Source organism: Malania oleifera, chromosome 13 (genome assembly GCF_029873635.1).
Source record: "Malania oleifera isolate guangnan ecotype guangnan chromosome 13, ASM2987363v1, whole genome shotgun sequence".
Taxonomy (NCBI): domain Eukaryota; kingdom Viridiplantae; phylum Streptophyta; class Magnoliopsida; order Santalales; family Ximeniaceae; genus Malania; species Malania oleifera.
This window is the reverse complement of record NC_080429.1, coordinates 25807203-25823574: the sequence shown is the minus strand read 5'-3', so window position 1 is coordinate 25823574 and position 16372 is coordinate 25807203. Positions and strand designations below refer to the sequence as shown.

Sequence of the window (16372 nt, the reverse complement as noted above, 5' to 3'; positions counted from 1 at the left end):
AAACAAAGAGTATTCTCAATTAGTTAATTTTTAAAGAATTATTCTCATGCCACACATTTTTTTCCCAAATTATAAATCATAACCAAATCATTATTTTAAATTGGCTAAACCATCCGAAAAATCATACTATAATTTTATGGTTCCAATACTTGAAAATAACTTATTCAAATTTAAATAAAAACCTAGTATAATTTTATTTTCCTTTACCTACTCCTCGAAATTCTGCCCAAATCGAATGAAAAACGGAATCCTGTATTCTAAAAATCCTAACTTAATCAGTTCAACCCCAGAATGTTGATCATTTAACATCTCTATGGCCCTCACACTCCCAATAATTAATTTAATATTAAAAATATCCTACTTACCCTTGTTTTGGAGTGGTGCCCAAGTACCCCAAATCAAGTTTCTGCTCTAGCTAACTTGAAGAGAAACTCCCTAGGAACCTCGTGGTGGTTTTCGATCGTCGAATTGGGCTAAATCCAAGCTGGATTTGAAGAAAATAGGTGGTAAGGCCGAACCTTAGAGAGAGAAAATGAGAGAGGAGAGAGAATTCGCGGAAGAAAAGATCCAGGGCCTATTTATAACTTGGCCTTCATCAACGAATTTAAAAGGTTTGTCGACAAGCCGAAGAAAGACATTCGTCGACAAGGCCATCAAGTTCATCGACGAATCCATTAAAAATCTAAAGTTTCGCTATTCTCAATAATTCCTCGTTGACGAGACACATGTACTCGTTGACGAAACCCAGAAGGATGTTCGTCAATGAGGAGGATGAATTCGTTGACGAGTCCCTGCTAATGCCCCTTTTTAAATTTCTTTTCTCTTTATTTATTTCCCCTTTTTTCTTTTTTTTCTTTTTCTTTTATTTTCTGGGTTCAGGTTATTACATTCTTCCCCCTTTACAAAATTTCGTCCTCGAAATTCGTTATTCAACATATATTCTATTACACATTTCACACATTTCAATTTATTCTAGCATGCAAACAATTGCATCACCCAGAATTAAATAAAATTATTATTTATTCCAAACATAAACACATTACCTACACCTCTAACAGTATATGTCCCAACTAGGAAAAGTGTGTAAGCACACGCTGGTCCACTGCGTGGCATCGGGTTATTTCCCCAATTTTGATCCAAAGCAGGTGCATTGCATAGCAATCCCTAGTTTTCACCCATCGGCTCATGACAATCTCGAACTATGTGGCCATACTTGCCACACTGGTAGCACATAGGACCCCTTCCCCGGCATTCTCCCCAATGCCTCCTATTACACCTTGCGCAATAAGGGGGTGTAAAGTTACCCCGATGGCCTTAATCACTCCTAACTGGCCTTTAACCCCCAGTGTCTCTGTCTCCTCTCCATGAATCTTGTCTGGCATTAGTGTGTGAGATAGGAGACATAGGTCTCTTCCTCTGCTTTGACATCCGTACACCTCCCTGTAGGCTAAACTCTGCAATGGTGGCTTTATCCACTAGTTTTGAAAAGCTCTATATCTGTAAACATGCCACATGTTCATGGATCCTCTGTTTTAGGCCCCTTTCAAACCATCTCGCCTTCTGATATTCATTTGGAACCATGAAAGGATCGAAGCAAGAAAGCTCCACGAACCTAGCAGCGTACTGATGCACAGTGAGATTCTTGTGTGTCGGGTTGAAGAATTCCTCTGCCTTCGCATTCCTAGTGGTGGTGAGAAAATATTCGAATAAGACATCCTTGAAACGCTTCCACGTCATGACAGTAGGTACTGCCTACTGCTCTTCCAACAGCTTCACTGCTAGCCACCACCGCTTGGCTTCCCCTGTTAGTTTGAAAGTGGCGAAGAGGACCTTTTGTTTCTCAGTGCAATCTGGCTACTCTAACTACTACCCTCCAAATGTTGTTCTAATACCTTAAATTCATCACGAATGCTACAGTTACTCCAGATTCATCCTGAATATTAAATTTTATTTTATTTTTTACATTTTCAATTAGATTTCACATTTCATTTTTACCCTTTCTTTTTTCTAAGTTTAACTTTCATTTGGAGTTTCGCCGTTAATTACGCACTTGGTATGTAGGAATGAAAAGTAACAAAATTAAATTTATCACTTAATTTTTTTTCATTTTTCCCATTCAAACTTCTATCCCATTCCCTACTCATTCTATTGCTCGAATCAAATATGATGTAAGATTATTGTACATCTATATAAATATTTAAAAAACACATGCACACAACATATGTTTTATATTTATATTTAGATTTGGAGCAAATGAAATCACCCGTTAGCTGTGCGTACTGAGAATATTTCAAACAAGAAACTGTGTATTAAGGATTGCTAACTGAATGACAACTAGAACTCTAATTTATTAATGGAATTGATTGGGGCCAACAGAACAATGGAAATCTTTCATAATGTACCAACAGGTAAAAGTGGTCAGGATATATTCATCTAGAAACCTACCCCTGACGGCAATTTCTCTACAAAAAAGGCATAGGAGGCAGTAAGGAGGAGAAATGATAATTTTGAGTGAAATTACTAGTTTTGGCATTCTTTATTTCCTTGAAGAATCTCAATGTGTTTATGGAAAGTCTGGTTTAGATGCTTGGAAGTAGATGATAGAATTCGGGTCAAAGGAATATCGATGGTTTCGGCTTGTGATTGCAAAGTGCAGAGAAGTTAGGAAAACACTAATCACATTCTTTCTTTAGGCGAGGTGGTTTCAGAGGTTTGACGTCGGGCTAGTGTAGTGTTGGGGTTTCCTTTCCAATGGTTCCTTTCTTGGAAAAACAAAATTGCAAACTGGTTCCACTATGCTCGAAAATCATCTATTAAAGATATTTTAATCGGTCTGATTCCGTGTTTGATTACGTAGTGCCTCTAGATCAAAATGCAAAGCTTGAATGGAATGAGTTTATCAAAGTGTGGATCAGACGTGGAAAAGTGTTCGATACTGGGTTAGTTCTTTAGCTGAGAGCTCTAATTCTTTTCTAAAATTGAAGATATCGGGCATTACAATTTTGACAGAGTTTCAAATTTAGCATTAGGGAGTTTGCGCCAGGTCTGAAAAAATTATTTCGTGGGTTAAACCCCCAATAGGGTGAATAAAACTTAATTATGATGGGAGTTGTAGGGGCAATCTGGGTACTTCAAGAGGCAAAGGAATTATTCGGGACTGCCATGGTATGGTGAAAGCGGCTTTTTCAAGCTATGATGGCAATGGTACGAACAATAGTGCGAAATTAAAAGCAATTTCAGAAGGAATTTGTTTATGCAAACGACTTCATTATTTTAATATGACTCTTGAAAGTGACTCGCGAATTATTGTTGATTGGTTTCGGAAAGATAGATGTACCTTATGATATCTTTGGGATTTTTGAGAGGACCTTGTGGCAGAGGTAGAAGGAATGAACTTCATAGTGATCCATCAATATAGGGAAGGTAATAGTGCGATTGATTTTTTCTCTAGAGAATGAGAAATGAGAAATAATGTCATCAACTAAGAACAACATATTTTACCACGTTTTCTGAAAGGTATCCTTTAAATGGATAGGTTGGGTCTTACCTCTCGATTTTTATTTGGTAAGTTTAGACTTTTTTGATTTTTTAATTTTATTTTGTTTTATTTTATTACTTTTGTTTTGATAGGCCTGTTAGATTTATTTCTTATTTAGTTTTATTTGGATTTATAGTCCTGTTTTGGTTGGTTGTTAGTGTTGTTTTTTAGGGGACCTTTAATTTTTTTATCTGTAATCTCTCAATGTTTGTCTTATAATCACGTCATTCCTCCACTAAAAGTGATGGCATATCAATAAATAAATGGAGGTACCGCCCTCCTTTAGTTTAAAAAAAAAAAAAAATGAAGAAGAAATTACAAACAGCACAGATTTGCAATAGAAAAACACTTAGCCAGTTTGATTTCACAATAATCTGCATTTCTTTGTACCTATTTTAAGAGCAATTCCATTGTTGTCTTAATTTCATTCTCATTTCTATCATTTTTTGCTTCAATTTCATTTTTCAAATCACATATAATGTTAGCTCTTTCTTAATGCACTCTTGAGATGAGATTGTTTAATTCTAATGAATTGTTTCCTTTACTTAAAATAAAATAAAAAAGAACAAGATTGCAGGGAATACACGTGCCTGGTTCACCCGTGTTCCAAGAGTACTACTCCTAAATGTACACCATAACGGGGCTAAATGTAATTTGTCTCTTCTTTCTCCAACATGATCTAAACCAATAATTTAGGCAAAGTGGTCGACTTCCCCTATGGATGAACTGGACATTTCCATTTGGTTCTCTTCCAAATATCTCAATCATAACCCACTTCCACCACACAAACGCAACCCAACCCTCCCTCTCATCCCCTCTCCATCAATCTGCATCTCTTTTGCCACATAGCATTGACATTGATCACCGCCCTGTTCTTCATCACATGGCAGAGCTCCATAGACCTCCACGCCCATCAACCATTTTTATTCTCATTTGTGATTAAGACGCGGCACCAATGGCGCCCAGCCACGAAGACACTAGTAGCTTATAATTGATGATGATAGATAAGATAGCAATTATTGATCAATTGGCCCATCTTGTTGGAACTGTAGCATTTGTATCAAATCCAAGATGATAAGACAAAATGAACCCTTTACCAGGAAATGGGTCTTCCTTTCCTGCATTCTTTGCTGCTGTAATGTAGTGAGATGTTAATCATGGATTTCTCATTTCTTCTCCAAGCTGTGAGGTAAGAACATTGTGGCCGTGGGTGAACCCCGTTAAGCATTTAAAGCTATTGGATTAGTATCAAACTAAAGATTATAAGATAAAATGAACCTACTGATAGGAAATGGGAGTTGGGAGCTCTTTTCCTGCAATTTCTGCTGCAGCTTCTGCAAGCTGCTATGGCATAGGAACACTGTGGGTGAAGCCCATTAAGGGTCTACAAGCACAGCACATGCTGGGTTTACAGATTTGCCTATTGCAAAGACAGAGCTATTAAGCTGTGAGCACTTCTGCTTTTGATGTCCCTTTCCCACACTACATATAGGGTAAATAAAATGGGGAATGCAGGAACAGAGAAGAAGAGCACAAATGAATGGTGCACTGGGTAGTTGCAGCGTGTGAAGAAGAGGCAAGCTGCAGATTCTTTGTGCTTAAATTTTGGGCTGCGTATGGTCAAAATCTGAACACGAGGAAGTGGGTTCGCAAAAGTTTTGGTGTTATCCTAGGATAGTCCATGCCCCTAAGAAGGCAAGAGGCAAGGGGACGGACCCATAGCTTTTATTATTATAGTGAAGTAATATTGAAGGAGAAGGCAAGAGATTGTCCAGGCATTTTTTTATTTGAGTGTCTTGTCCCCAAAACACCCCCATGTTGACAAGATCAGTTTCCATGTGCTGTTGATTAGTTTATGGCTCCCACAGTCTTTATTACAATATTCAGAAAATATCTCTCTCTCTCTCTCTCTCTCTCTCTCTCTCTCTCTTCTTGCCCAATGCTTTTTAATTGAAATGGCTCAATCCCATCTATGATTTTGTCTGCAGATCAAGGGTGAAGTTCTGCCACGAGATTAAAAAAACTCAACCCATTATCCCCACAATACAATCTCCATCCGGGTAATGGAATTTTAATGAAAAGATTTGTGCTTCACTTGAGGGTTTGTTGATTGGTTCTCCTCCCCTGTTCCTCTTTCTGGGGTTTTGGCGCTTGTCCCAATGAATTTTCAATAAGCCCCATTGGGCTCTGAGCTTTGTTTCTGGCTCTGTGTGCTCGTGGGGTTCTATTCTTTTGCACATCCGCAAGGACATCTAAGGCATCGTCTGTTAGTTTTGGATCGCTGGGCCTGATTCTTGAGATGTGGTTGTGTTGGGAACCCAGCCATGGTATCAGCAGTCAGCACAACTCGCTACAGAGCATGTCTTTTATTGTTCTCTGTTTCATGTCACCTTACCGTTGTAATGTGTAGATGAGGTTTTCAATGCTTTTCTTTCAATTTTGATGCATTTTTAGTATAAAATGGTGATCGGTAGTGGGCTTTTTTGGTAGATAGATGTTGTATACTTTCCTGTTTTAGGAAAAAAGATGGAATCTGGAAATGGGTTTTACTCAATTCATGAGTTCCGTTTGGATGCCAAATGGCTTGTTGATCCTAAGCACCTTTTTGTTGGACCGAGGATTGGAGAGGGAGCTCATGCCAAAGTGTACGAGGGAAAGTAAGTCATTTTCTGGGTTGATGATGATTTTTGTTTCTTTGGTTGTTCAATCTGCAGAAGTAATATCTTTTTATAGTGTTCTTGGCAAAGGCATTATTCATCTTGGTGAGAGAAACCACCTTAACAGTCTGCAGAAGTAATATTTTCTTGTGTTCTTACCAATGGCATTGCTCTACTTTTTTGGAAGTTACCAATTGCATTGCTTTAGTGTGGCCATTTTCAACTTGGTGAGAGAAACATTGTTTAGATTTGCAAATGTTTGCCTTGTATTTGAGAGATTCAGGTCAATGCATGTTTCTTTAAAGTCTAAATCCTTGAAATTTTTTAGTATTTTGCAATTTTATGGGATTTGTTCTGAAATTGCTGTTTGGTAAACTGTGATTAGTTCTGTTTTCTGGATTTTGTCTGAAAAGTTTCTCTCTCTCTCTCTCTCTCTCTCTCTCTCTCTCTCATGGGTTTATTTATCTGATTTAATGAATTTACAATTTTGCATTCACTGAATAATTTTTGTTAGAACTTCAAACTGCTGTCAGATTTGAGTTTCTTGAGTGATTGGATATGGTCACTGATAAGTTGTTTATTGTGTTTGCTTCAGATATAAAAATCAGAATGTTGCAATTAAAATTGTTCACAGAGGAGAAACTCCGGAGGAGATCGCCCGGAGGGAAACACGGTTTGCAAGAGAGGTTGCAATGTTATCCAGAGTTCAACATAAAAATTTAGTGAAGGTAGGATTGCAAACGGTTCTCAGGGGGTTCGCTCACAGTTGATTCCTTTTGAGATTTGGGTGATGGAATAAACAGATTCGTCTGACTGTGAATGTTGAATTGTTGTGTAAAACCAGTTCATTGGTGCCTGCAAGGAGCCTGTAATGGTGATTGTTACTGAGCTTTTGTTGGGAGGGACATTGCGCAAATATTTGCTAAATATGCGACCAAGGTGCTTGGAGACACCAGTGGCAATTGGATTTGCACTCGATATTGCTCGTGCCATGGAATGCTTGCACTCTCATGGGATCATACATCGAGATCTGAAACCTGGTTACTTTTTCTTTCAATTATCTCTTCATTCAAGTTCTTTAGTATACTGTTGTTATATGTAAGAACCATACCAAGTTTAAGATTCGGAAATATAGGTTATACGATACTAAAGCAAGCATGAGATTATATAATGTAGGATTATGGCACTCACAAGTCACAGCATGCAGTTCTGCAACATCTGTTTCATCATTCAGATATTGAGACCTTTTTAAGCAAATTTATTGAATTGTTCTCGTCAACACACTTCTGTTAAAATGTTTTCTTGAATTATATTTTCATAATTTTGATGGCACCTTTGCTAGTCTAGTTTCCAGAATGTAAGCATCTTCCATTTGACCTGTTAGGCTACTATTGAAGCTTCATAGCTCAACTTGTAAATCTCTGTGACTGTTCTTGTTACAACAATGTTGTTTCATTTTATATTCTCTAGATTTATATTTCCATTTTTTAACTGTTGATTTAACTTGCAAAAAGATTATCCATGTATTAATGAAGCACTTCCACCCTTGTTTTGTAGAAAACTTGATCTTGACTGCAGACCACAAAACAGTTAAACTAGCAGATTTTGGTTTGGCAAGAGAGGAGTCACTAACAGAGATGATGACAGCTGAAACAGGAACATACCGCTGGATGGCTCCGGAGGTACTTAATTTGCTCAGTGAGATTATGCACAGTCCATCCTGTTCTCTCTCTTCACATACACACATTTTCTGTTGCGGCAGCCAATAAGTTGGATTAATGGACCTTTGTTTGGTGGCAGTTGTATAGTACTGTTACACTGAGACATGGAGAAAAGAAGCACTACAACCACAAAGTGGATGCCTATAGCTTTGCAATTGTGTTGTGGGAGCTCTTGCACAATAAACTGCCGTTTGAAGGCATGTCAAATCTGCAGGCTGCATATGCAGCTGCTTTCAAAGTAATAATCTGTTCCATAGTCTGCTAAATTTTTTTACCTTCTTGAACTGACATGATTAGACTATAATTCTTCCAAGTTTTTTTGAAAGAAAAAAAAATTTGCTGTGCCATTTCAGAACGTGAGGCCTAGTGCTGAAGACCTCCCGGAGGAACTGGCCACAATTCTAACTTCATGTTGGAAGGAAGACCCAAATGCCCGGCCTAACTTCGGCCAAATAATCCAAATGCTCCTTCATTATCTTTCCACCATTTCACCTCCAGAGCCTTTAATACCTTCTCGGGTTTTCACATCTAAGAACAGGGTTTTGCCGCCAGAGTCTCCTGGTACAAGCTCTCTGATGGCTGTACATGATGATTTGGGGGAAACCCCCAAAGTGAAGATGGAAAACAAGCCAAGGGGCTTTTTCTTCTGCTTCAATCAATGCTATTAATCCTGAATGATAATAGGAAAACAAAAAATGTAACTTCTATCATTCCAAGGGATCTTGAAATGCTGCAGATGAAGCAGAGTCAAAAGTAATCCAACTGATTCATTTTGATAAGCTGGTAAATTTTTAAATTAATATTTTCGCCAGTTCCCCATGATGGGTTGGTTGTCAGATGAAAATGCCCTCTTCTTTCTGCTGATGCTGCTGAATTCACTCTTTTGTAGGATCTTAGTCCTAATTACATAGCTATGATAGGAAATAAGTTTAGTTTGGAGTTGAGTCTGTAATGAAGTTGCATTCAAGTTGAAAGATTGAGGCTCCATCTCTAAATGTGGTGAGAAAGCAAAAAAATGAGCAAAAACAACTTATTACATCCACTCTCTCCGTGCAAGGCAAGCCATTTCACCTGCAGTCAGTTAAACTCATCCTATGCCGAAGGAGTCAATACTTTTGATGCTGCTGTTGTAAAATCATTGAGGCTACATTAAATTGCTTCATTTGAATGGAAATAGTTGTGGTTCAAATCCAGAATCCGAAGCACCAGAAGAAAATAATGTGGGATAGTAATGTAATTTGGTTGGCAGTTTGAATTGAAACTGAGAAATGTAGCAATTAAATGGTCCAATACAGAAATTAATTTATGACTAAGAGTTCTAGGCCGTGTGGTTCATTTTCTTCTCCCTTTTAATTTCTATACCTTTTCTTTGCTTTTTGGGGCTATTGCTTTTAAAACCCTGCACAATCCAGGATCTGCATTAATACATTTCTACTACAAAGGTCAGGGGCCCAACGGTAATCAAAATCAACTTCTTCAATGAGTTGGCTTCCAGTACGTAATATATAAATTGGCTCGTCCCTTTAAAATTTTTCTCTTGAATATCTTTGAAACATAAGAATAGCAGTATAAAGAGGGCAGTTAGCTGTTCTTTATCGTATTCGTACTTATTCAAAAAAGATTGCAGGCTGGTGGACTGCGTTTGCTTCATGAAATTCATTGATTTTGCTCAACTTTATTGTGGTTATGACAAACATCCAATGCAGATGGAGGGAGAAAACATCTTGAATAAGCAATGAATCAGAATTTTCTCACCATGTAAATCCAAATGGTAGCCAAAATTTCTAAAGAGGTCAAAAGTTGACTGAACAAATCAGGTCTATGAACTAAGAGACATTATATTAAACATCCATGCAAGCAATATAATGAATAAAGGATACGAGAAGGTATTGTGTAGGTGATGTGCTGCCGAATAAAATGAGAGGTTTCATTCGTATGGATAAGATGAGTATTCCAAGTTTTCGTCTTTAAGTGTCATCACTTGGTTTTTCCTCTGTTTTCCTCTTATTTATGTTTGTAGGTAATTGACATCATTTTGCAAGCAATTTGCTTATGCATTTGTTTTGATGTTTAGGATGGTTTTGTTAGTTTATTTGTAAATACCATATGTCTTACTTGTAACCACGATATTTCTCTGCCATAAGTGAGAGCTATCAATAAAATTGGAGTTTTCTTAAAAAAATAATAAATAAATAAATAAAGGATATATTAGCCTCAGGAAAGAAACTGCTACAAGATTTACTGCTACAAGATTTTTCCCATTTGACAGTGTAGGTTGAATTATATTGCAAGGGTTAAACTTAAAAACTGAATGATCCCCACCAGTAATTCCTCTATGCGATCAGTAATTTCTCTATGCCAATAATCAAACCAATCAAGAACATGAGCACCAACTTTGATAAGTATTGACTTATCATTTGCAAAGCAAGAGAAAAATTCTACTGAAAGTTGCCATTTCGTTCTCTCAACAAACTTTCCTATACAAGAGTTCACAGTTAAAGAGAAAAAAGTGTGGAAATTACTTACTGCAAATAACCGATCTAGTTCATGAAGTAATTTCGGGCTACATATCAGAGATAAAGACACTTATATCTCTCTATCCCCAAAATTAGAAAGATTCACAGGCTACCAGAAGTCATTGCAGGAACAGAAACCCTCTTTGAAATGATGAAAGCAGTTTCGATCCCTAACAACAATTTCTCTACCAAAAACTTTCGATATAATCTTTGTTGCATTGTGGCAATCTCGACACATTCTGAGATTCTTTGATATTCTAATTGTAGTTCCAGCTGAAGTTCTAATCATACCAAGGGCAATGGCCAGCTTTTCGCTATGGTGAGACAATGAAGCTTCCCTATCATCATCTTCTGCATCTAGAGTGACTTCTGCTGTCTGTGGTACATAGCCAGCCAACTTGATCCACCTCATCATGTTCTCTGTTGCATTATAAACCTCCTTAGAGTTTGGATGTACATTGTCCTCAGCAAAAAACTCATGTATTACTCCATCCAACTCAATCGAGCTACAGCCAGGAGTTTTTCTAATTCCCTTTGTTTTCATCTGACTCCTCACCTTCAACGCATCCTCCCATCTGCCAACCGATGCATATATATTTGACATAAGTACGTAATCCCCACTATGTGTTGGCTCCAATTTGACTAAATGCTTTAATGATTCTTCTCCAATTTCAACATTTTTATAAACCCTACATGAACCCAATAATGTTCTCCAAATAATCGCACTGGGTTGGATGGGCATGTTCCTTATAAATTGATAAGCCTTCTCAATCAACCCAGCTCGACCAAGCATATCAACCATGCAACCATAGTGCTCAATCCTAGGTTCAATACCAAAATCTCTAGTCATACTGATGAAGAAACTGCGACCCTCATTGATTAAACCTGCATGACTATAAGCAGAAAGAATGCCTATGAAAGTCACATCGTTTGGTTCAATATTTTTTTCCCTCATTATCTCAAAGAATTCCAGAGCCCTTTTTCCTTGGCCATTGCTAGCAAGACCTTGAATTAACACTGTCCAAGACATTGCATTTTTCAGAGGCATCTCATAGAAGACTTCAATTGAGGTATCTATAGAACCACATTTTGCATAAAAATCTATTAGTGCAGTTCCAAGGGCGACGGTGAGTTTCATCCTTCTTTTCTTTACAAAGCAATGGAACCATTTACCAGTTTCTAAAGCTCCAAGAACAGCACAAGAAGAAAACACACTGACCATAGTTATCTCATTTGGAATGACATTTGCCTTTTGCATTTCATTGAACAAATCCAGTGCCTCCCTACATCGATTAGCTTGGCTGTAACCAGAGATCATAGCACTCCATGCAACAACATCTCTCTGAGACATCTGATCAAACAATCTCTGGGCAGTATCAACCCTACCACATTTTGCATACATATCAACTAGAGAAGTTATCAGAGTGTGATTCCCATTTAACCCATTTGCTTCTATGAACTCATGGATCCATTCTCCCAATTCTATATCAGCCAATCTCCCACATGCCGTTAAAACAACAACCAAAGTGATCTCATCAAACCTAACATCTAATTCCAGCATTTTTTGGAATAACTTCACGACCTCTTCCCAATACCCCCTCTTGGTGTAACCTGCAAACATTGAATTCCAAGTAAAAATGGTCCTTTCAGACATAACATCAAACACCCTCCGTGCAACATCAACTCTGCCGCAATTCGCATACAGATGAATCAAAGTGTTCTCAACAAACACATGCGACCCGTAACCACATTTCATTATCTGGGCGTGGATCTGTTCCCCTTCCTCTAATGCTTGCAGTCTAGAACAAGCTTTCAAGATGCATGGAAAAGTGAACTGATCAGGTTTTGTAGAGTCTTCCAACATTCGCTTAAATAGCATAATAGCTTCATCAGGCGATTGGTTCAATGTGAAGCCCCTTATCATAATGTTGCAAATAGGTGAGCTTGGTTCATCGATTATTTGGAAAATTGACATAGCATAGTCCATGGCTCCAGGGACAAGTATGGCGGCGGATTCAAGGAGGTGTTGGGCGATGGCAGGGTTGAGAAGAAGGCGGGTTTTGATGAGATGGGCATGAATTTTATTGAGGTCTTTGATGGTTTTGCATTGTTCTAGGATCAGGGTTTTAGGATTTTCTGGGAATGCGGATATGGTAGTTGTGGCAGTTGAGGTTTTGGCGGGCAGAAGGGGAAGTGCTGAGGCCATTTAGGAGTAGTGTTCAAATTTCACACTGAATGCCAAGTGAATTGAAGTTGACGCCAGGGTGTGGTTCAGGTGGTAGTGCAGGTTACGGAAGTGCCTTTCACGTGGTCAGGTGTTTAAATTCTCCCGAATTCGTTTCCGCCCCTGAACTCCTGAATTTACCTTCCCTTTAGAGTTGTGGGGTCAACTTCAAGGGACGCAGGATTAGTCGCGTGGACCGTAAAACGGACACATAGATACCCGGTGCGTAATCTAAAAAAAAAGCTAAGTCCAAGTAAATTTGGATTGTTATATTTATATAATGCTTCAAATCCTGCCTCAGGGTCAGGGATCATGGGGTTTTTAGAAATTGCCAAAGTGGCAAGCCTTTAGTCATAGGATGAACTAAAAAGGGCCAAGGAAATATATGTAGGTAGTCAAAAAGTTTTAATAAGGGTTTGATCATCCGCCTTACAATATTACATTATGTGCTTTTGGGACATAGGTAAAAAAAAATGGAAGGTTAAGTGCCAATCAGCACCATAATTGGGTTAGTCTTAATTGGTCAAGCTATACTAAAAATCACCTTTGCTTTGAGTAAAATTTGGATAATCTAATTCCACTGTTAATTGGTTACTCTTGGTGCTGCGGTAGTGTTAACATATTAAAAAGGCAAGAGTGGAAAGTAATAAATTGAGATAAGACCAAGATCAATGTAATCATTTTTTATTTTTTTTTGAAAAAACAAATTAATTTTGGGATTGGGTTCCTCACTTTGATGTGCACTTGAGGACGAGGAATCTATTCAGGTTATCTGATCTTCTTGAGTATTCCATTCTCCATATGGGTATATTGACAGAAGAGGGTGGGGAACAGATGCAGCCTTATCGTTTTGGAATAAAGGAAGCTCGTGGTTGTGTATAAATTTGCAGCTTCAATGAAGAGTGACTGCAGACAGAGCAAACAGAAAAATGAGGAGAAGCAACGATCCACCCCATGCCCACCACCAGCCGGGCTGGGGTAATACTTCCCATGATTATCATGCTCATGTTTCAAAGATGTTGAGGACCCCTACTATGCTCCACGATGTCCCTCAGTACCCGAATGTGCACCGTGCCTTCAACAACAAGGTCTACTACGAAACAGAACAGGAGACGAACGATGGGTGCAACTCCGATGCACAGAAGAAGGTTCACTTTGTTGAGAGTGAAAAAATGGTTGAGGTGGACAAGAATGGAAACACTGAGGTTTATGAAGAAAGTATGGATGTTGAATCTGATGGACACATTCAGCAAAAGCGCAGGGGCTTCGAACTGCACAAATGGAAGACCTTCAAAGCACACTAATTACAGAAAAATGGTGGCCACGGTCGAAAATGCAGGCTGTGCACCTTATAATTAATAAGCTTGCTTATTTAGTAAAATAAAATGCCTGCCTTCAATGTTGGCTAAAGTACTTTGTATGCTATATTAATCTCTTTATAAATAGCATTAGCTAAAGCTCTCACTCTCTCTCTCTATGTGAGCCCTTGCGGTGTGTTTGTGAGAAATGAAAAGTAGGTATAAATATAATTCTGTGTTCATCCTCACATTCCCCATTGGCAACATTCTTTGTTTCCCTTGTTGCATGTCCAAGGAGTGCACCTACCACATCAACTGTCTAGCTCAACAGCTTTTAGTATGGATTTCTGGTCTTGGACTTTGATTTAGATATGTGTGGATTTGAACAAAATTCAACACAAATTCCTCTTGTATTTTAACCAAGTCCGAACAAATCCAAATCTGGAAATCCAAGCTTCCAAACACAAGTCAAGTGAAATTGAATACTAAAATTACTATTTGTGGTTTTTTTGGTTCTTCTCTATGCTCAAATGACAAAGGAGACGATAACCAGATCTCTCTTCAACTAAGCCAAGTTGGTCATTTACCTGTTATATTGCAGACCTGATAAAACTTCAAAACTTAATACATAGGAATGGGACCCTAAGTAAGCTGCAACCTGCATCCGCACACAGTATGTGACACGAGCATGTGATGATGGATGGCCTAGGAGACTAGGAAAAGCTGTCGGTACAATCAAATTGCAGATGGGCAGATTAAGTCAAGCTGTTATATTACCAATTTAGAAGCATATTCTGAGGCATTGCCAAAAATGTCTCAAATTAAAGATATAATTTATAACAGGCTTGTTTCTTTTATGACCAAATCAATTGAAAATTTAATGTTAGCCTTTAATGATTTTCATTTCTTGTCTCTTCTTTTGGCTTAGTTTATGAATATAAACTCTAATTCACACAAGAATTAATGTGGAATACAGATTATAAAATTCTCGTGGGATGAAAGTTATCAGAGGCCAGGACTGCAATGAACTTCATGAGCAGTTTAATAATATTATAGGCCGCCCATGGTAACTACTAACCTAACCAGATCATGGTTGAAGGAAGGAGAGTCGGAAACTTTGCAAGGAAATTTAATTCAGCCAGTCCGAATCATGGCATGGGCATCCGTACCCTTGCCAGGAGAACATGTCTTTTGGGCAATTCCTTGCTTTGTTGAGACAAATTCTTTGGTCCCCAAAAACAGTACCTGCCCATACAACTTGCCACAACTTTAATTTCAGCTAGTGGTGCTTTGAATCAATGCATGGAATCTCTGGAAGCACCATTGCACAGGGAATGTTAGATGCCCTTGAAGGAGAAATTATAGAAGGGACCTCACCCTCCACATGTCCATGTGTCTGTTTCCTAAATTATACACTTATTGAAAATGGGTCCTTTGATATTAATGAATGTTTGATCAATTTATCACATGTCTAATATTTAAAATATAGGCACACGGACACGTGGAGGGGGAGGTCCCCTATATAATTTCCTCCCTTGAGAAATTATATAAGGGACCTACCCCTCCACGTGTCCGTATGTTTGTTTCCTAAATTATACACTTATTGAAAATGGGTCCTCTGATATTAATGAATGTATGATCAATTTATTATATGTCCAATATTTAAAATATAAGCACATGGACACATGGAGAGGGAGGTCCATTTTGACAACAATATTTGGCTATGGAGGCGCGCACATTAAAGCTCCCCACATATTTGGTATCACATTCCACAGTAGAGAGTGTTGTGCCGGGCACCCCACTTGTGCCAAACACCAATACTACAATTATTGCTATTGAATATAAAAGAAAATTAAAGCAATGCAGAAACTAATAATAAAGCAATAAAAGGAAGAAGACAAGAAATTTACGAGGTTCGGTATAGAATTACCTACGTCCTCGGGTGCCGATGATCAATCCACTACTTCTTGACAAAGTACAACTTGGAGGTATGTTTTACAAATGAAGAGTTGAGCTCTTTATATAGCTTCAACCTCAAGTCTAAAAAACACTTCTCTCCAATGTGGGACAAATAATATAAAAAATTCAAAACCACCTTTTATACTAAGGTGGAAGTATTCTACCAATGTAACAACAAATCTCCACCTTGACGATAAATTCAACAAAATTTTCAGTCACCAACATTTTCTGAAGTTCCACATCATCGACGCCTTCCAAAAATACTCAGATTTGTAGGATATTGATCAAGTCCAAACAATGTTTGAACTTGATTGTTGTCACAATCTTGGTCAACATATCTGCGAGATTTTTAGTTGTAGCAATCTTTTGAAGAAGTATCTTGCCTCCATCAATAATATCCCGCATAAAATGAAACCGAACGTCGATATGCTTCGTTCGTGCATGGTAGACTTGGTTCTT

The 16372-nt window shown here is 38.1% G+C and overlaps 2 protein-coding genes across 4 annotated transcripts; one reads left to right on the top strand and one right to left on the bottom strand.

Annotated features, from left to right (window-relative positions):
* The first annotated feature begins 4255 nt into the window (after positions 1-4255).
* LOC131145562 (serine/threonine-protein kinase STY13-like) lies at positions 4256-9229 on the top strand. Of its 3 annotated transcripts, none has more exons than XM_058094710.1 (7): positions 4256-4727; positions 5527-6195; positions 6791-6923; positions 7040-7235; positions 7753-7877; positions 7996-8154; positions 8270-9229. In XM_058094710.1, the coding sequence occupies exons 2-7, from the start codon at positions 6065-6067 to the stop codon at positions 8582-8584; spliced, it is 1059 nt and encodes a 352-aa protein (XP_057950693.1). In that variant the 5' UTR covers positions 4256-4727; positions 5527-6064; the 3' UTR covers positions 8585-9229. The 3 variants fall into 3 exon arrangements, 2 of the variants coding, with proteins under 2 accessions (XP_057950693.1, XP_057950692.1); XR_009134165.1 differs by having other exon boundaries at positions 4264-6195; positions 8270-8699; positions 8806-9229; XM_058094709.1 differs by having other exon boundaries at positions 4264-6195.
* Positions 9230-10355: 1126 nt separating this feature from the next.
* LOC131145561 (pentatricopeptide repeat-containing protein At1g08070, chloroplastic-like) lies at positions 10356-12638 on the bottom strand. The gene has a single exon (XM_058094707.1). It carries the CDS (start codon positions 12636-12638, stop codon positions 10542-10544), a length of 2097 nt encoding a protein of 698 aa, XP_057950690.1. The 3' UTR covers positions 10356-10541.
* Positions 12639-16372: the final 3734 nt, after the last annotated feature.

Bases quoted from the DNA above. Each gene is read 5' to 3' on its own strand.
- LOC131145562 (XM_058094710.1), top strand. From the start codon at position 6,065: ATGGAATCTGGAAATGGGTTTTACTCAATTCATGAGTTCCGTTTGGAT. The intron at 6,196-6,790 runs GTAAGTCATTTT...TGTTTGCTTCAG, and splicing joins GCCAAAGTGTACGAGGGAAA to ATATAAAAATCAGAATGTTG. The intron at 7,878-7,995 runs GTACTTAATTTG...GTTTGGTGGCAG, and splicing joins ACCGCTGGATGGCTCCGGAG to TTGTATAGTACTGTTACACT.
- LOC131145561 (XM_058094707.1), bottom strand. From the start codon at position 12,638: ATGGCCTCAGCACTTCCCCTTCTGCCCGCCAAAACCTCAACTGCCACA.